This window comes from Schistocerca gregaria, chromosome 10, assembly GCF_023897955.1.
Source record: "Schistocerca gregaria isolate iqSchGreg1 chromosome 10, iqSchGreg1.2, whole genome shotgun sequence".
Lineage (NCBI taxonomy): Eukaryota > Metazoa > Arthropoda > Insecta > Orthoptera > Acrididae > Schistocerca > Schistocerca gregaria.
Window position 1 is genome coordinate 198,158,546 of NC_064929.1, and position 22,038 is coordinate 198,180,583.

Sequence of the window (22,038 nt, forward strand, 5' to 3'; positions counted from 1 at the left end):
GTTTAGAGAACCAGCATCAGAAGCTGACTGCCAAATGATTCTAGCATCACCAACACACACTGCACTTAAGGACCATGAAGATAAGATCTGAGAAATTGGGGCTCCTGCAGAAGCATGTAGACATTTTCCCCTTGCTCTATTTGCAAGTGCAACAGGAAAGGAATTGACTAGTAGCAGTAAGGGGTACCCTCTTCAACGTTCTGTACGGTTGTTTGCAGAGTACCATGTTGATGTAGAGATAAAGGCACTCAAAACATTTGGAGCTGCCAATAACATGAGCCCTGAATCAGTTGTGTATCTGGTTAACATAACTCTCAGTTAAGCGACGTGCCACAATCCATAACCATGGGAACTTCCATTTCTCACCGTTTCTTAGGTTGGAAGTGGTACTTGCGTATCTGCTGGCTATTAAAGCAACTGGTATTTTAAAGTAAATGGACTTGTGTTGCTCTTTGCAGACTTTATTGTTTATGAGTCATATGTTTATACTAATGTTTTCCTAAATGGCTCCACACAAATGCCAAAATGGTTCCTTTTACATTTCTTCTTTCATTTTCATTGGGGTAGGCAAACAACAAAGGAAACTGCATATACCAGCTGTGTTACAATCATTATACAGCTTTTTTGCGTATATTGGTAGAACTACCAACCAGCTGTCCACCAGGATGAACGGCCACCCTCAAACTGTGACCAAAAGCAGGAAATTGCATGAACTGAACCATTTAAAGAGTTCTCCCAGATCAAAGCCAAATTTGACTACATGTATCCACAAAAGAAACAATAGTGCTGCTATCATGTTACAACATGGCCACAGAGTGAAAGAAAAAACACGGTACACTGATGAACTGAAAAAATTAAAATGCATAGTACTGCTATTAACAGAACAGCAACAGATCCCAGTGCACATGAAGTGTTCTACAGCAGATATTTGCAAGCAAAAAGACATTATAAAAAGTTGTATGAAGCCAAAACGAAAAGCACCAATAGGTTCAGTAAAGGAGTTCACAACCCATGCAATGCAGCCTAGGTCGTGGTACGTGAACACAGGAAAAACCCACCTCTCCATAAAGTTGTGTAGTCCAGATGACTTCAAAAGTTGTTTTATTGGCATTGTGGAAAACACTAAGTGCAATCTCAGGCTTCAATATATATTTTGTAATAAATTACAAAATGAGCACCATGATGAAATGGAAGGAATAACAAAAAATGAAATAATAAAGATTGTAAAATATTATCAATCTTCTGATAGTCTGGATGTATATGGGATGTCAATGTCCTCAAGAAAATTATCCATGAAATTGCTGAGCAGTAAGATGTGCTTCATTGCTTCCAGACTGTCAAAACTTACAGGGACAGTGTCAGTTTATGAGAAGGATGACACAGCCATGGCAGCAAGCTTCAGATCAATCCCATTAACTCCAATCTTCATTAAAATCGTTGAGACTGCAATGAACAGCCTAATACCAAATTACTTCGCAATTAATGAACTCTTCACAGATGCACAGCATGGCTTCCAGAAAGGCAATTCTATAACAGTAGCAGCATTAGGTCTAGTTACTAGAGAAAAGCAGAGTTTTGAGAAAAAATAATCTGTAGCATTGACATTTTGTTACGCTAGTAAGCTGATGCATTTGACTGCATTCATCATAATGTATTCCTGAACAAGTTCAGCAAATATGAAATTGGAGGCACTGTTCTGGGAACCCTCAAATCTTATTTGGAAAACAGATGGCATATTGTTTCCATCCAAGGACAAGTATCACGTGAAGGAAGTCAGAATACGGCGTGCCACAGGGTTCAGCAATGGGCCCCCTCCTCTTCCTAGTTTTGTAAATGACACGCTCTCATGGGTAGTACTTGGAATTAGCAGATGAAAACTCTGTACTAAAAGGCATTGATGCCAGCAATGCTCAATAAGTAGTAGATGCTTTGTTTGACACTACAAGGAACGGCTTGTTACAAACAAATGAAGAAAGAATGGAAACATTGGTATGCTGCCTCAGTGACAAAGGATAACTTAACAGTGGATAGTAAACTGACTTGGCAGGAACACACCACACGTGTGACAGACCGTCATGAGACATACCTCCTGAGGAAACTGAAGCATGTGATACCTGATCAGTATACACTGATGGTATATTATTTACTGCTCCACACCCATACCAGCTATGGCCTGTGATTATGGGGTCACTACAGGCTGAAGAAAATACTACTACTACTACTACTACTACTACTACTACTACTACTAAAGGGGGAAAAACAGAAGGAAAAACAACAAGTATCATATCAAGTAGAAAATTGGACTATTGAAAACTTCTTATTTCTCTGTGTGATGACAATTCTCAGTGAATGTGTGTTCACCTGTTTCATATATGACCGGTATATTTGAAACGGCAAAAAAACTAAACGAGCAGCAATAGAAATACACCGTTTGTTGCAATATGCTTGGGACAACAGTACATTTTCAGGCGGACAAACTTTCGAAATTACAGTAGTTACAATTTTCAACAACAGATGGCTCTGCAAGTGATGTGAAAGATATAGAAGACAATGCAATCTGTGGTTGCGCTATTCTGTACGTCGTCTTTCTGTTGTAAGCGTGTGTTGTTCACAATGTGCAAGTGTGCTGTGGACAACATGGTTTATTCCTTAGAACAGAGGACTTTTCTGGTGTTGGAACACAGTGTTGTTGCAACAAGACAAAGTTTTCAACGGAGGTTTAATGTAACCAAAGGACCGAAAAGCGATACAATAAAGGATCTGTTTGAAAAATTTCAATGGACTGGGAACGTGACGGATGAACGTGCTGGAAAGGTAGGGCGACCGCGTACGGCAACCACAGAAGGCAACGCGCAGCTAGTGCAGCAGGTGATCCAACAGCGGCCTCGGGTTTCCGTTCGCCGTGTTGCAGCTGCGGTCCAAATGACGCCAACGTCCACGTATCGCCTCATGCGCCAGAGTTTACACCTCTATCCATAAAAGATTCAAATGCGGCATCCCCTCAGCGCCGCTACCATTGCTGCACGGGAGACATTCGCTAACGATATAGTGCACAGGATTGATGACTGCGATATGCATGTGGGCAGCATTTGGTTTACTGACGAAGCTTATTTTTACCTGGACGGCTTCGTCAATAAACAGAACTGGCGCATATGGGGACCGAAAAGCCCCATGTTGCAGTCCCATCGTCCCTGCATCCTCAAAAAGTACTGGTGTGGGGCGCCATTTCTTCCAAAGGAATCATTGGCCCATTTTTCAGATACGAAACGATTACTGCATCACGCTATCTGGACATTCATCGTGAATTTGTGGTGGTACAAACTGCCTTAGATGACACTGCGAACACCTCGTGGTTTATGCAAGATGGTGCCCAGCCACATCACACGGCCAATGTCTTTAATTTCCGGAATGAATATTTTGATGATCGTGTGATTGCTTTGGGCTATCCGAAACATACAGGAGGCAGCATGGATTGGCCTCCCTATTCGCCATACATGAACCCCTGTGACTTCTTTCTGTACCGCCAGAATCCAGAAACAATTGAACAGCTGAAGCAGTACATCTCATCTGCATGTGAAGCCATTCCACCAGACACGTTGTCAAAGATTTCGGGTAATTTCATTCAGAGACTACGCCATATTATTGCTACGCATGGTGGATATGTGGAAAATATCGTACTGTAGAGTTTCCCAGATCGCAGTGCCATCTGTTGTTGACAATTTTAACTACTGTAATTTCGAAAGTTTGTCTGCCTGAAAATGTACTGTTGTCCCAAGCATATTGCAACAAACGGTGTATTTCTATCGCTGCTCGTTTAGTTTGTATTGCCGTTTCAAATATACCGGTCATTTTTGAAACACCCTGTATGTGAAAACATTCACCAATAGGAGTGATGTCCACAATCTTAATGCATGCAGTAAGGAGAACAGACATCCCAAGCTGTCACTCTCCGTGACATTGGACAGCTTTCCAAAAGTAGCGATTAAAATGTTCAACCACCAAGAACTAAACGCATTCCTTGGAAATTGCGAAATTTCAAAGAAAGATGCAGCAAAACCTACGCCAAGAACCACTATACGGTTTAAGTGAGTTTTTTCATGGTGAAACAGAAAACTGGATTGCCTAAAACTATGCACTACTATATAACACGTTCTCACTATGTCATTAAGTGTTATGCTACACATATGCAAATTTGTTCTTTTATTATTATGGACACTTCTGCTAATTTGATCTTTTATCATAATGCTTGTGTAATCTTAACCTTGTACCACTGACACCGTCTAATATTGACTGGCGCACAATGTAGCCACACTGTGGCACAACATGCAGCTGAACACACCACGCTTTATTTGAATGGCATTTTCCCCAAATCGGACTGCCTGGGTCCTCCCCTCTACCACCAGCTTCTCTGAACTGCACAGACAGTAGTTACCCTTCCAAATTTTCTCCATTTCCAGCATTATCCTGGCTTCAATATATGGTAATCTGTAGTCCCCACACCCTTCAACTACCAAATTTCCATCCCCTCCCCTCCTCCTGTCCCACATCTCAAAATTCATGTCCTCCCACCCTCATTCTGCACTGCTCTCTGCCAATTCATCAATTCATCAACCAGTCTTCTCCCCTTCTTTGTTCCTGGCCTTTCCTGCTCCCAATAACCCTCCCCCCCCCTCCCCCACCAACCAACCACCCGATACTGCACCTTGCAGTCTCGTCGTCCTAGCTTTTGGACGCTGACCCCCCCCCCCCCCCCCCCCCTCTGAATGTGGCTCTCCAGCAGGGATACGACTTCTTAAAATCCTGCCCTGAAATGAGATCCATCCTTCATGAAGTCCTCCCCACTCCACCAAGAGTGTCTTTCCGCCATCCACCTAACCTTCGTAACCTCTTGGTTCATCCCAACGAAATCCCCAAACCACCTTCTCTACCCTCTGGCTCCTACCCTTGTAACTGCCCCCTGTGTAGAACCTGTCGCATTTACCCTGGCACCACCACTTACTCCAGGCCTGTGACCCGGAAGGTGTACACAATCAAAGGCAGAGCCACGTGTGAAAGCACCAATGTGATTTACCAACTGACGTGCCTACACTGTGAAGCTTTCTATGTGGGAAATACCAGCAATGAACTGTCCATTCGCATGAATGGACACAGGCAGACAGTGTTTGTTGGTAATGAGGATCACCCTGTGGTGAAACATGCCTTGGTGCACGGCCAGCACATCTTGGCACTGTGTTACACCGTCCGGTTTATCTGGATACTTCCCACTAACACCCACCTGTCAGAACTCCAGAGATGGGAACTTGCCCTTCAGTATTCTTTTCTGAAGAAGGCTCTGGACAAAAGCTCAGTGTGTAACTTTTCATTGCACCTGTCTGCAACTTATTGTGGTAAGTAGAAATATTTTTTTATGTAATACTGTTACATTGAAACTGAATTACTATGCATTACAAGGAAGATGTGAGAAACTGGAGAAGCACGTAAAGCATGCAAAACAAAATCTCAATAAAGAGGAAGCAAATTCTAATGTATGATACAGATAAATTAGAATTTCCAGTAACACCTCAAAATCTACAGGAAGATTTCCCACCAGCAGAGTCAGAAATTCATGAAGCCATCAAAACACTCAAAAACAATAAAGCAAGTGGTGAAGACTCCATTACAGCAAAATTATTGAAGCAGTCGGAACCAAAAATCATAAATGATCTACCACTGCTTTTTGAAAAAATGTGGAAAACCGAAGAGATTCCAGTTGAATGGGAAAAACAATCCACCTACTACATAAAAAGGGAGACAGACAAAATGTCAATAATTATAGAGGAGTGTCACTTCTGCCAGTGGCATACAAAATTTTATCAAAAATTCTCCTGAACAGAGTGGTAGATACTTTAGACAAACATTGGGAGAATATCAGGGTGGTTTTCAAAAGGGAAGATCCTGTGCAGAACAAATTTTTAATTTAAAGTCAACAATTTAGCACAGAATGTTAAGAAGCAAACCAATAATGTAATTTATTGATTTCAAGAAAGTATTTCATTGAGTAGACAGAGAAACAATAGATAAGGTCATTAGAGAATTTGGTGTTAAATCAAAATTAGCAAATATAATTAGTGAAACACCAACAGGTACAATATCTGAAGTCAAATTTATGGAAAAGTATCTCAGCCATTTGAAATAAAAACTGGTGTTAGACAAGGTGATTAACAATCACCTTTACTGTTTAATTGTGTTCTACAAAAAAATTTAAGGATCTGGAATTTGGAGCTAAATAGTCACAAAATTGAACGAATAACTCTGGGAAGGAAAACGAATGGAATTAAGGTAAACTGCTTGGCTTTTGCAGATGATTTTTCAATACTTTTAAAAAACCTGACAGATGCAGTTATTCAAATAAACCTATGGAAAACATAGCAAACACAACTGGTCACAAAATTTCAGCTGAAAAAAACAAAATACATGACAAATAATAAAAATTTACCAAAATTCAATAGAATGAGTAAATGTTTGAGAAACTATACAACAGAATGGACCAGAAAAATCTGCAATAGATATATGAATTAACAAAATGGAGAGAGCACATGGTCTGACCAAAAATATTTACAACAATAAATGTATATCTAGAAAAACCAAACTAAAACACTACACCACAGTGGTACAACCAGAATGTTTATATGGATCTGAAAGCCTAATGATGAACAAACTAAAGGTACAGAAAAGAAGGATTATTTGAAAAATTATAGGTGCAATAACAACTGCATATGGTTGGAAAATAAGAATTAATGAGGAGATCTACAAAATAGAGAAAATATCTGAAGCAATGGCCAAACAGAGATTAACCTTTTTCGGACAGACAAACAAAACAAATACTATGTTTCTGGAAGAAGAAATCGACAATAGCAGTGATTACAGAAGTAAGGAAAGATCTAAAAAGGAACAGTATCAATGAATCAGAAATAGCAGAAAGGAACTATTTTAAAAATAAAATACAAAATTGCAAAGGCTTTCACATCAAAGAAATTTAAAAAATGGGTACAATGTGGACATAAGGAAGGAAGAGACTTCAGGGGGAGGAAATGAGGGAATACTGGAAAAATAGGAAACAATACAATTGTAGAAAAATCTAAGGAACATCAGTTGCAGGTTTATGTAGGAGACTTCAAGCGTCTGCATCCAAAGTGGAGTGGGAGCATCAGAAACAGTCACACTTTGTAAAAAATTTTATCACTGCAAGGAAAATGTTCCAGTCTTGAGTATTCAAGAGAAGTAAGCTAAGTTTTCCTTATACTTTATTTTTATTCTGCTCAAGCATATAGTTATTTCAGGATGTTTGTAGAATTACCCCATCCTCTAACACTTAATACATGGGCGACTATTTACTGGAAAGCTTTAAATAGATAGTTAAGTAAACTAGGTGCAAAATATTTCTAGTCTTATTCTTGCTACTCTTATTTGAAAAGGTTGCTAAAAAATTGCATGGAATGGGATTAAGGTTTTGTGTTCTGTTGATTTCAGACATGGATGTGAAATGATTGATGACAGTCAAGTAGCAAAGGAGGCACAAGTGTTCATGGTGACTGCACTCAACAGTAACTGGAAAGTTTGTGTTAAATATGGTATGTTTAATAGTTTTCAGCAAGTGTTAAATCTTCAACAACAGCACTTGTGTAAAGCAAAGGAGGTGGGAATATGCACAGTTGCTGTAGTGTGAGACTGTGCTGCAACAGACAGGCCAGAAAGGGATAAGGTGAGTGTTAAGATAGGTGTATTAAAAGTCCCAGTGTTGGTTTCGCCATTCCTCAAATACAGACAAAAAGAGTATTTTGTTTATTTGAGTCATTTATACATTTTATATGTTGAGAAATACATTGTCTGAAAAGAAAATATTGGTAAATTGTGATGGTCAGATGATTAAGTGGGAATATACTATCTATTAGTTTAGTTAATTTACAAGAAGGTGGTTTGCACACAGCAAATAAAACCAGGTCACAAATTCACACACAAAATAAAGATAGCACTGGTTGACTAGACATTGTAGTTCCATAGCCAGTGCAATGATTTATTGTGGAGATTTAGGGTTATCAAAGTTTGTGGATTGTGAGGGCATTGTAATAATCTGTAAAACAGTTGATAGTGTAAAATATTTATCGAAGCCATGTAATGTAATTAACAATGCTATAAAACACCAATGTTTAGTAGTACTAAAATAATTTGCAACACTATAACAATGCACCAAATAGTTAATGAATTTAAAGCTGCATGATGAGAATATACTTAATTTACTTGACAGTGAGAAACATAGGTGAAGGCTGGATCATTTTGACTCTTCAGTTAGAGGCAACTGGCTGAAATGTACATGTCTAAAGATTGTCCAGTACCAGTACTCATATTTACGTTAACAAGGAAATGAGGGTTTCTTTTAATTCATTGAAGTGGAAAAACATAAAGAATGCATATGATTTAAAATTCAGAGTAGCATGTAGGAAGTGTTTAATTACACTAATACAGCCCTGAAAAAAATGTTAACAGCCCTGGAGGGGACATGGAGATGCATATCTACTCCATATCATGTCTTCAATTTGCATGATAATGAGTGTTTTGATCAGGATTAAATCCTGACTTGGAATTCAGAAAATATTACAGAATACATTTTTGGAAGTATTATGTAAGTGAATGAAGAAACTTAAGTGTTCAGGTTGTTTTAAATACTTCTGACTCCCCAGACAGACAAAAACAGGGTTGACTGCAAAATTCAAATGGCTCTGAGCACTATGGGACTTAACATCTGAGGTCATTAGTCCCCTGGTTGACTGCAGTAAAAGATGGAAAAGATGGTCTACACAAATCTTTCTTATTAGATTTTATTTTTATGTATTCAGAATGTTGTGACATAGACCAAGTCCATATACTGGATTTTATCACATTGTTGCTCCTGAATTTGGATAAGAAATACATCAGTGTATTCTGGTAAAACTGTTGTTAAACATTACCTCACTTGTAGGTTATAACATATTTGTGCACAACTAAATCAATAGAACAGAGGCAAACAGATCAGCCATGTTAATATTGCCACTGACACCCATGGAAGAGCCAGCCATATCAAAATCCTTTCACATCGTGAACAAGATATACGAGACAGGTGAAATACCCTCAGACTTCAAGAAGTAGTTAGTAACTCCAATTTCAAAGAAAGCAGGTGCTGACAGGCATGAATACTACCAAACTATCTGTTTAATAAGTCATGGCTGCAAAATACTAATGTGCATTCTATACAGAAGAAGAATGGAAAAACTGGTAGAAGCCGATCTCGGGTAAGATTAGTTTGGATTCTGGAGAAATGTGGGCAGATGCGAGGCAATAAGGTCCATACAGCTTGTCTTAGCAGACTGGTTCAGGTAAGGCAAACTCACATTTGTAGCATTTATAGACTTGGAGAAAGCTTTTGACAATGTTGACTGGAATACTCTTTTCCGAAGATAGCTGGGATCAAATGCAGATACCGAAAGGCTATTTACAACTGGTACAGAATCCAGATAAGTGTTGTAAGAGTCAAGAGATATGAAATGGAAGCAGTGATTGAGAAGAGAGTGAGACACGGTTGTTGCCTATCCCCAATATTATTCACTCTGTACATTGAGCAAGCAGTAGAGGAAATGAAAGAAAATTTTGGAGAAGCAATTAAAGTTCGGGGAAAAGAAAAACAGATTTGTTGATGACATTGTAAACATTTCAGACAGTACAGGACTCTGAAGAGCAGTTGAATGGAATTGACAGTGTCTTGAAAGGTGCGTGTAAGATGGAACACCAACAAAAGCAAAACAAGCGTTATGGAATTAGTCAAATCAGGCAATGCCAAGGGAATCAGATTAGGAAATGAGACACTTAGTGGCAGATGAGTTTTGTTATTTGGACGGCAAACTAAATGATGGAGGTCAAAGTAGAGAGGATATAATATGTAGGCTGACAATGGCAAGAAAAGCATTTCAGAAATAAGAGAAATTTGTTCACATTGAATACAGATATAAGTGCTAGGAAATGTTTTCTAAAAGTATTTGTATGAAATTTAATCACGTATGGCAGTGAAACATGGGACAAACAGTTTAGACAAGAAGAGAACAGAAGTTATTGACATGTGGTGCTACAGAATAATGCAGAAGATTAGATGGACAGATTAGGTAACTAATTGTTGAGGTACTGAACAGAACTGGGGAGAAAGGAAATTTGCAGAAAAACTTGACCAAAAGAAGGGCTTTGTTGACAGGATGCATTCCGAGTCATCAATGTATCACCAAGTCAGTAATGGAGGGAAGTGTGGCGGTAAAAATGGCAGAGGGAGACAGAGATGAATATAGTAACCATATCCAGAAGGATGTAGGTTGTAGTAGTTATTCAGAGATGAAGAGGCTGGCACAGGATAGAGTAGCACAGAGAGCTGCATCAAGACAGCCTTCAGACTGATGGTCAAAAAAACAGCAACAACAACACTGCTTAAAGGTACTTGCAGATCTTTCATGTAAATTGGCCTATTTCATATAGAAATACAGTCTCACTTGCGTTTTGAAATTAAATAACTGTAGACCTAGTAAACAGAACACTGTAGATCAACCTATCAATTTCTATATACACTGAAGCAACTAACTGGTATAGGCATGTGTATTCAAATACAGGTAAGTATGTAAACAGGCAGAATACCACATTGCAGTCAGCAACACCTATATAAGACAATAAGTATCAGGTGCAGTTGTTATATAAGTTACTGTTGCTACAATGGCAGGTTATCAAGATTTAAGTGAGTTTGAATGTTATAGTCGGTGCATGAGCAATGGGACACAGCACCTCAGAGGTAGCAAAGAAGTGAGGATTTTCCCGTACGACCATTTCACAATGTACCATGAATATCAGATAGCCGGAAAACATCGAATCTCCAACATCGTTGCAGCCGGAAAAACATCCTGCAACAACAGTGCAGCGGCAGTGGGGAGTCTGGAGTGTCGCAAGATACACCCCAGGTGTTACATGCTTCACCCACTGTCCCGGCTGTCGAGACATCTTCGCAGGTACCGGTCGCGGTTGGGCCACCCTCTCCCCAAGGGGAGTGGCGGGTTCAGCGGCATTCGCGGCGGACAAGGCGAAGGGTCAATGTGGAGGCTGGCAATGTGGCATTGCCCACTCTGCCTGTGGGTGGACATGTGGCTAATCCTTCAGCAAGGTCCGAGCAGGCACACGGGGGGAGGGGTTTATTAGTTATTGGGAGCTCCAACGTTAGGCGGGTGATGGAGCCCCTTAGGAAAATAGCGGAAAGGTCGGGGAAGAAGGCCAGTGTTCACTCTGTCTGCTTGCCGGGGGGTCTCATCCGAGATGTGGAGGAGGCCCTACCGGCAGCGATATAAGGCACTGGGTGCACCCGACTGCAAATTGTTGCTCATGTCGGCACCAATGACTCCTGCCGTCTGGGTTCAGAGGTCATCCTCAGTTCGTACAGGCGGTTGGCGGAATTGGTGAAGGCAGAAAGCCTCACTCGCGGGGTGGAATCAGAGCTAACTATTTGTAGTATCGTTCCCAGAACCGATCGCGGTCCTCTGGTTTGGAGCCAAGTAGAAGGCTTAAACCAGAGGCTCAGATGATTCTGCGGAGAGCTGGGGTGCAAATTTCTCTACCTCCACTATCGGGTGGAGAAATGTAGGGTCCCCCTGAATAGGTCAGGCGTGCACTACACACCGGAAGCGGCTACAAGGGTAGCGGAGTACGTGTGGAGTGCACACGGTTTTTTTTTTTTTAGGTTGGAGAATTCCCACCCTAGGCCCGACAAGACGCCTCCTGAGCCGCGACAAGGTAGGAGTAGGCAAAATGCAACAGGGAATAACAATATTAATATGCTAATAGTAAACTGCAGGAGCGTCTATAGAAAGGTCCCAGAACTGCTCTCATTAATAAACGGTCACAACACCCATATAGTACTAGGGACAAATTTGGCTGAAACCAGACGTAAACAGTAATGAAATCGTAAACTCAGATTGGAATGTATACCGCAGAGAGGCTGGACAGTGAAGAGGGAGGCGTTTTTATAGTGATAAGAAGTGCAATAGTATCGAAGGAAATTCACAGACATCCGAATTGTGAAATGATTTGGGTGAAGGTTACAGCTAAAGCAAGCTCAGACATGGTAATTGGATGTCTCTATAGGCCCCCGGGCTCAGCAGCTGTTGTGGCTCAGCACCTGAATAATTTGGAAAATATTTCGAGTAGATTTCCCCACCATGTTATAGTTCTGGTTGGAGATTTTAATTTGCCAGATATAGACTAGGAGACAAACGTTTGTAACGGGTGGCAGGGGAAAAGAATCCAGTGAAATTTTTTAGAGTGCTTTATCTGAAAACTACCTTGAGCAGTTAAACAGAGAACCGACTCGTGGCGATAACATATTAGACCTTCTGGTGACAAACAGACCCAAACTATTTGACTCAGTTAATGCAGAACAGGGAATCAGCAATCATAAAGCGGTTACTGCATCGATGATTTCAGCCGTAAATAGAAATATTAAAAAAGGTAGGAAGATTTTTCTGTTTAGCAAAAGTGACAAAAAGCAGATTACAGAGTACTTGATGGCTCAACATAAAAGTTTTGTCTCGAGTACAGATAGTGTTGAGATCAGTGGACATAGTTCAAGACCATCCTACAATATGCGTTAGATAAATATGTGCCAAGCAAGATCATAAGAGATGAGAAAGAGCCACTGCGGTACAACAACCGAATTAGAAAACTGCTGCGGAAGCAAAGGGAACTTCACAGCCGATATAAACATAGCCAAAGCCTTGCAGACAAACAAAAATTACGCGAAGCGAAATGTAGTGTGAGGAGGGCTATGCGAGAGGCGTTCAATGATTTCGAAAGTAAAGTTCTATGTACTGACTTGGCAGAAAATCCTAAGAAATTTTGGTCCTATGTCAAAGCAGTAGGTGTATCAGAACAAAATGTCCAGACACACTGACCAAAATGGTACTGAAACAAAGGATGACAGACTAAAGGCCGAAATACTAAACGTCTTGTTCCAAAGCTGTTTCACAGAGGAAGACTGCACTGTAGTTCCTTCTCTAGATTGTCGCACAGATGACAAAAAGGTAGATATGGAAATAGACAACAGAGGGATAGAGAAACAATTAAAATTGCTCAAAAGAGGAGAGGCCGCTGGACCTGATGGGATACCAGTTTGATTTTACAGAGTACGCGAAGGAACTTGCCCCCCTTCTTGCAGCAGTGTACCGTAGGTCTCTAGAAGAGCAAAGCATTCCGAAGGATTGGAAAAGGGCACAGGTCCTCCCCGTTTTCAAGAAGGGACGTCGAACAGATGTGCAGAACTATAGACCTATATCTCTAGCGTCTATCAGTTGTAGAATTTTGGAACACGTATTATGTTCGAGTATAATGACTTTTCTGGAGACTAGAAATCTACTCTGTAGGAATCAGCATGGGTTTCGAAAAAGACTGCCGTGTGAAACCCAGCTCGCGCTATTCGTCCACGAGACTCAGGGCCATAGACACGGGTTCACAGGTAGATGCCGTGTTTCTTGACTTCCGCAAGGCGTTCGAAACTGTTCCCCACAGTCGTTTAATGAACAAAGTAAGAGCATATGGACTATCAGACCAATTGTGTGATTGGATTGAGGAGTTCCTAGATAACAGAATGCAGCATGTCATTCTCGATGTAGAGAAGTCTTCCGAAGTAAGACTTATTTCAGGCGTGCCGCAGGGGAGTGTCATAGGACCGTTACTATTCACAATATACATAAATGACCTGGTGGATGACATCGGAAGTTCACTGAGGTTTTTTGCAGATGATGCTGTGGTGTATCGAGAGGTTGCATCATTGAAAAATTTTACAGAAATGCAGGAGGCTCTGCAGCGAATTGACGCATGGTGCAGGGAATGGCAATTAAATCTCAATATAGACAAGTGTAATGTGCTGCGAATACATAGAAAGATAGATCCCTTATCATTTAGCTACAAAATAGCATGTCCGCAACTGGAAGCAGTTAATTCCATAAATTATCTGGGAGTACGCATTAGGAGTGATTTAAAATGGAATGATCATATAAAGTTGATCGTCGGTAAAGCAGATGCCAGACAGATTCATTGGAAGAATCCTAAGGAAGTGCAAACAAAGGAAGTAGGTTACAGTACACTTGTTCGCCCACTGCTTGAATACTGCTCAACAGTGTGGGATCCATACCAGATAGGGTTGATAGAAGAGAGAGAGAGAAGATCCAACGGAGAGCAGCGCACTTCGTTACAGGATCATTTAGTAATTGCAAAAGCGTTACGGAGATGATAGATAAACTCCAGTGGAAGACTCTGCAGGAGAGATGCTCAGTAGCTGGCTTTTGTTGAAGTTTCGAGAACATACCTTCACCGGGAGTCAAGCAGTATATTGCTCCCTCCTACGTATATCTCGCGAACAGAACATGAGGATAAAATCAGAGAGATTAGAGCCCATATAGAAGCATACCGACAATCCTCCTTTCCACGAACAATATGAGACTGGAATAGAAGGGAGAACCAATAGAGGTACTCAGGGTACCCTCCGCCACACACCAGCAGGTGGCTTGTGGAGTATGGATGTAGATGTACCAACGACGACTGAAGATAATCATTCAACGTGACAGAAGTGCAGCCCTTCCACAAATTGATGCAGATTTCAATGGTGGGCCATTATCAAGTGTCAGCGTGTGACCCATTCAATGAAACATAATTGATATGGCAACAGACAGCAAAGGTCACTCTTCACAATGTTGAGAATGGCTGTGATGTGGGGTTTGAGTGGGGTACATTGAAGCGGGGGGAAGGGGGAGAGGGCGGCAGGCTAAGTGTTAGAACCACTCCTGCTCCTTATTTATATAAATGAATAAATCATGCTCCTCTAGAATTATGAGTAACTCTAAAATATTTCTGTTTGCTGATGACACTTAGGTTGGTAGTGAAGGATGTGTGTAACATTGGCCCAGTTTCAAATAGTGCAGTTCATGACCTAAGTTCATGGCATGAAGAAAATAAACTAACGCTAAATCACAGTAAGACTCAGTTTTTACAGTTTGTAACACAATTGAACAAAACCTGACTTTTTAATTTCACAGAATGGGCCTACTATTAGTGAAACTGAACAGTTCAAATTTCTAGGTGTTCAGATAGATAGTAAACTGTTGTGGAAAGATCATGTTTAAGATCTCGTTCAAAGACAAAATGTGCCATTTTTACTATTCAAAAGTCATCTGAAGTGAGTGATCATTCGACAAAAAAATTAGTCTACTTTGCTTATTTTCATTTGCTTATGTTGTATGGTATCATATTTTAAAGTAACTCTTCCCATTCTAAAAGGATATTTTTTTAACTCTGAAATGGGCAGTTCAGGCAATAAGTAGTCTAAGTTCATGAACCTCTCATTGACCCCAGTTCATGAGTATGGATATTCTGACATTGGTCTCAAATGATATATTGCTTACTGTCTTCTTATTAACAATATTAGCTTATTCCCAAGAATAAGCAACTTTCATTCAGTTAATACTCGGCAGAAATCAAACCTGCATTCAGAGCGGACTCCCTTAACTCTTGTGCAGAAAGGTGTGCAATATATTGCTGCATCCATTTTCAATAACCTACCAGTCTAATTCAAGAATCTTAGCAGTAATCCACACACTTTCATATCAAAACTGAAGATTTTCGTCATGGGTCACTTCTATTCTGTCGAAGAGTTTCTTGAAAAATTAAGCCGACTCTTGTTGTATTGTTGATTGCGTTTACTTGAACTTATGGCTTCACTTTTCGGGTTCATAAATATTTTATTTTTATCTGTTATTACTTTTTTGTTGTAATTTCATGTACTGACACATTCTCTGACCTTTGAGATTTGCTTCTCAGTTTGACCCTTTGGAACTTGACGTGTAAGTAAATAAATAAATGGGCTTTTGGAGCTGAACGTCCACTCGCGTGGCCTTGACTGCCTGACGTAACACTTTATGCCTCGCCTGGACCCGTCAACTTCTTCATTGGATTGTTGATGACTGCAAACATGTTGCCTGGTCAGACAAGTCTCGTTACAAATTGTACGAAGTAGATGGCCATGTACGGGTATGGCGACAACTTCATGAATCTATGGACCCTGCATGCCAGCAGGGGACTATTAAAGCCAGTGGAGGCTCTATAATGGTGAGAGGCATGTGCAGTTGGGGTGACATGGGAGCCCTTATACATCTAGATATGACTGACATGCACATAAGCACCCCATCCTATCACATGTATCCACTGATTTCCATTTTGCATTCCATCACAATTGGACATTTTCAGCATGACAATGTTACACCCCACACACCCAGAATTACTACAGAATGGCTCCAGGCTTCCGAGTTTAAACACTTTCGCTGGTCAGCAAACTCCCAAGACATGAACATTATTGAGCACATTTGAGATGCCTTGCAATGTGCTGTTCACTAGAGATCTCCACCCCCTTGTACTCTTACAGATTTATGGACAGCTCTTCAGGATTCCTGGTGTCCGTTCCTTTCAGCACTACAACAGACATTAGTCTAGTCCATTCCATGTCACCTTGCGACACTTCTGCATGCTCACGGGGGCCCTACACAATTTTTTTGGCAGGTATACCAGTGTGACTCTTCAGTTTACCATAAATGTGTGTTATTTCAACATAATATATTATTTTTGAAATCGGCATGCCTCTTTCCCGAGTGGGTGGAGGCAGGTCTGCCCTATCCACCCACCCACTACCTCCTACTCCAGTCCTGTCACAGGCTTATCCTACCCCATCAGATTCTGGGACACTTGAGGAAGCAGCCGTGTTATATTCCAGCTTTGCTGCAGCCACTGCACATGATTTTACATTGGTATGACAACCAACCAGCTGTCAACCAGAATGAATGGCCATCTCATGCTCTAGTCTGTGAAATTGCGTGCCCAGCTGCCTGTCACCTTGCACGTCTAACTAGCCAACCGACAGCTCCCCACTCTCTTAAGAGCCGCTAGATGTAGGGCTCTGAATAGCATTTTTAAATATTTCTTTACTAGACTTATTTGCTGTCTCTATAAAAGACCAATTACCTGCATAAACACACTTCTGAGAAATATTAAATTTCAAGTATTTAAGACAATACTTCACAACATGAAATGTCTTGAGTCAGATCGTATAACCATAAGAAAAAGGTATAAACAAATTCGTTAATATATGTAGGGTAAGATTAAGATATGCTGGTATCTACAAAAATACACTTATTTTGACTATTAAAGAAGTCACCAGAATAACCATACCTGTCAGTTTTAAAATGCCATAGTACACGACAAATGCAGTTCATAATGCAGGTCCATTTCATCTACACTTTTCTAAGCAACTACAAATGAGAAATGTCCTGCCCACTATCCTTCCCACCCCCTCCCACAGTGGTATTCCGCTGTCCACCGAACCTGCACAATATACTCATCCATCCCTACGCAACCCCTGCTACCAACCCCTTACCTCATGGCTCTTACCCCTATAATAGACCTATATGCAAGACCTGTACTATGTATCCTCCCACCACCTACTCCAGTCCAGTCACAAACATCACCTAACCCATCAAAGGCAGGGCTACCTGTGGAACCAGTCATGTGATCTATAAGCTGAACTGCAACCACTGTGCTGCATTCTATGTGGGCATGACAACCAACAACCTGTCTGTCCACACGAGTGACCACCTACAAACTGTGCCCAATAAACAAGTGGACCACCCTGTTGCTGACACGACATTTCAATGACTGCTTCACAGCCTGTGCCATATGGACCCAAGCCACCAACACCAGCTTCTCTGAATTGTGCAGGCGAGAACTTGCCCTGGAATATATCCTATGTCCTCATAGCCCTCCTGGCCTCTATCTTTGTTAGTCATCGTCCTCTCCCATCCAGTCCTTTCTTTGTTCCCATTCCAGCACTACACAATCCTCGTTCCTCCATCACACCGTCTTTTTACTTCTCTCCTCTCCTTTTCCACTATCCCCCCCAGTCTCCCCACCTCTCCATTCCCTCTGTCTAACCTTTAAACTGCACATAGCTGCCCTACCCTTTTCTCCACCTCGTCCCTCCATGCTCCCAACAGCACATCACTGTCCACCACACATACCCTACCATCCCTAAACCTCCCTGCTGCCCTCCCCCCCTCCTTACCCCCATCCAGCACCAGTGCTGCTGCTCACAGTGTGGCCTCATTTGCCTGAGACTGCAGAGAGAGAGAGAGAGAGAGAGAGAGAGAGAGAGAGAGAGAGAGAGAGAGAGAGAGAGAGAGAGAGAGAGTGTGTAATTGTGACAAAGGCCTTACTGGCAAAAAGCTATATTTGTGACAATCTTTTTGCTGTGCCTATCTGCGACTCAGCATCTCTGCTATATGGTGAGTACCAAGTTCCCTTTTCACCCTATTGTTACATTCCATCCTAGATTTTCCATTTATTTTTACACAACTGACATACCACATATCACAGTCCCCTTGGCCCCCCCCCCCCCTCCCCTCCCTCCATCCTGCAACCACAGTGCCCCACCCCACTACCAGCCCCCAGATGTAAAATTCCTTTTTTTGAGCTCTTGGTAACACCTTTAAAAATAAATGTAAATCTGATAGTTATGGAAATGGGCTGGTTTTTCTTCTTTTTAAAAAGTACTACATACACATTCCTATGCAACACAAATTTCCTGACCTTACTCCACTGCTAAATTTGCAATTTTTTTTCTTCAGCAATAAGCGAGGTTGTCATGAACAACATACTAAACATCCCCACCAATAGTGTGTGAGCGTAAGTGTGGAGTGGCATTTAAAGGTCACTTATTTTTTCTTGGATAGCTCTATAACCACAGCTTCTAGCAACAATGTTTACCAGTACAAAATAAACCTGCACTAAATTTTCTACAAAAAAGGTCGTATTCATTTTTTTCTAGGATTAACAGTGTACTAACTTTTAGGGCATCCATTAATTCACCGCCCAGTGACTCCAACACAATTAGTTTTACAATCACAGATTATTAAAAATGATGTATTAATGATATGAAATTAAGTATGATAAATATTAAATGTGTATTCAATGTCCAAGCACAGTAGATAATGTTAATGGATAAATTGTGTTTTAGGGGTGTAACACACTGGAGGGGGAGGGGTAGAGGGTAGAAGTGGGACAGAATGTAGGTCACTATTCTGGTCAAGCACTTTCCCTCCTTCATAGGTCCACAAACTGAAGAGCAAGCAGGTCCCTCCCCACTCCATCTACCCCACTACATCACAAGAAGCAAGCATAGGATCATTCACCAAGTCACACCAGCACTCCACTGCATACCTCACGAATCACTGGTGATGCAGTGCACAGCAGACATTGTTGGTGAGTGGGTGGTTATTTTCCTCTAAGTGAGTTAATACAAGCTGAAATACAGGTTTGAGTTACTAATAATACTAATGCAAGAAACAAATATAGAGAGAATTTATGCAAGTCTCTTTACACTGTTCTATAGTGATAGAGGGGAACTCAATTTTAAGTCATGTTTTATGGTGTTTTTCCAGCAAAGGTAACATCTGCTACTGTGAGTGCTGCTTGCTTTTCATTTTGCAGACAGGCTATACCTCTCCAGCATTTCCAGTCCAGCTCTGTTATGTGGACAGACAAGAAATTCAGTAGGTTGTGTTTATATAATGGAGGTATTTACAGTTTATTAAATTAGTGTTTATCGTATTTCAGAATTATCAGATACCTTTTTCTTCAAAAAACTTGCCTCCTAAATTCAAGTGCAACTTTTACTTGAAATTAATATAGAAATGTTCAGTGTTTGAATTAAAATTCCCACCAGTATTAAAAATGGCCATATATTCAATGCTGTTGGAAACCTATCTGCTAACCCTGGATTCAGCTGGCAGCAGCAGTACACCAATGTGACTAACACGAGTTGGAGGGATTCACAAGGTTGCTCTCTCTCTCTCTCTCTCTCTCTCTCTCTCTCTCTCTCTCTCTCTCTCTCTCCCCCTATCCCTCCCTCCCTCCCCCTGACCCCCATCACAAACCCAGAACACTGTAGCCTATGTGAAACACTGCATTCTACTTGAAGTGTACGTGATTTTTGTTATCTGTAACAGTACAAGTTTTTTGGTAGTAGCTAGTTTTGTAATGGATGCATGCTATAAAGTGAAAGTAATAGCATAATTATGCAGAAAAACATGGAAACAGGGGCAGCTGAGAGGCATTTCGGTCCTCCACAAACAGAAACAACCGTTCGCAATGAAGGAATAACCGAAAAGAATGAGAGAGACTAAATGTCCAAATAGAGGAAAGAATGCAAAATGGTGAACACTAGAAGATGACGATTTTCTGGGGTTTTAATGGTCAGTTTGGTTTTATATAAACAAAAAATTTTTATAGTCTGTCTTCGCAATCTAATAATAAGAATGGTGAAAATGTTATTTTTTTTAAAGAAACTGCTTAAAAGTTATGACATTTGTCATAGCTTCTTATAGTCCATAAAGTACAGTATTTGCAGTTAAGTGTGCTACCTGTATTACATATAAAGGGTCCAGAGTTGGAGCTGTCAACTGCCTACCACCCTAAAGATCCTGTCCCAGGTTTAGTATGTTGTCAGTATGTATTATACAATACTGATTTCATTGCCTCGATTATCAGTGGTCAGAATACTTTTCACGACACGAGGGATATCAAATGCGTCCCCCCAGCTTCTGAGCTGTCCCAGCATCTGAAGAGGCCCAGAGCCTTAAACTCACCCTCTGCAAAAGAAGTAGGTCACCAAGGTGTCATGAAACTTCAGATATTTCAATGCAAGTCAAGCATTGCATTACAGCAGGTGGACTAACACGATCAGTCTCATACCATCAGTCATACACACACCCATGTTGGAACATATACCGTGGCTGTGTGGTAAGTGGGTCCACTGGTGGCAGCAGTTCCTGAATGGGAGAGATTTATGCAATCTACCAGTAACACATTTAATGTGTGACAGAAATGAACTAACTTTTTGGTCATCCATTAATTCACAGCCAAGTGACTCCAACAAAATTACAGTTTTACAATACACTGTCAACAACAAAGCAGCGAGATGCCATATTTACCAATCCTGCACTACAGAGGTGAATAACATCATGCTTACAACTTTACACTCCTCAGCTATTGTTTCCAGTAACCTACTTTATATGAACACTTGCTTGACAACTACAGATAAGTACTTATTAAATAAACTGAAAATAATTTCGCTCTATAAACAGAAGCTAAGTTAAGTTATTTTGTCTATTCACATACGATGGTGGTTTGAAAAGTTTGCGTAACAGAATAGAAAAAGTACTTACATCACTGATTTTTTTTCATATTTTTCAATGTAGTCTCCTTGTAGATTAATACACTTGGTCCAATGACATTCCAGTGCCTTGATCCTATCTCGGAAACAAGTTCCTTCACGCCTGCAAGATAGTTGTCAACTCTGGCTATAAATTCTTTGTTTGAAGTGAATCTTCATTCACAAAGAAAAATTTTCAGTTTTCAGATAAGATGGCATTCTGATGGAACCATACCAGGTGAATAAGATGGGAGTAGCAGCAATTCACACCTCAGTTCACGTAATTCTGCTATGGCGACGGCACACGTGTGCGATTCAGCAGACAGTTGCGGCACCCATCTTCCAGATAATTTTTTCATTTCCAATTCTTCTGTTTATATGTGATATACACTTTCAGATGACATCTGGCAAGTGTGAGCTATTTCATGCACTATCAATCGGCGATCGTCCGTGACAATTTTGTGCACTTTTGCAGTCATTTCTGGAGTAGTGACATCTTGGCCGACCACTGCGTGGATCACCACCTAAGCTCTTCCGACCAAATTTAAAGTAATTTGTGTGATTGGCAACAGTTGAATACAAAGCAGCAGAGTCCCCCAATGTATTCTGGAAATCAGCATGAATGTCCTTTGCTTTCATACCTTTCTTTATGAAGTACTTAATCACTGCTCGAATCTCACTTTTCCATTTTCGCAAAT

General features: G+C 40.8%; 1 protein-coding gene across 1 annotated transcript in view; it reads left to right on the forward strand.

The window, feature by feature from the left end:
• LOC126293238 (uncharacterized) overlaps window positions 1–22,038 on the forward strand; it is a 39,355-nt gene that overhangs the window by 4,693 nt on the left and 12,624 nt on the right. Inside the window, exon 2 of the mRNA XM_049986358.1 lies at window positions 7,510–7,610. Coding sequence (XP_049842315.1) covers window positions 7,510–7,610 — 101 coding nt within the window. The remainder of the gene's footprint in view (window positions 1–7,509; window positions 7,611–22,038) is intronic.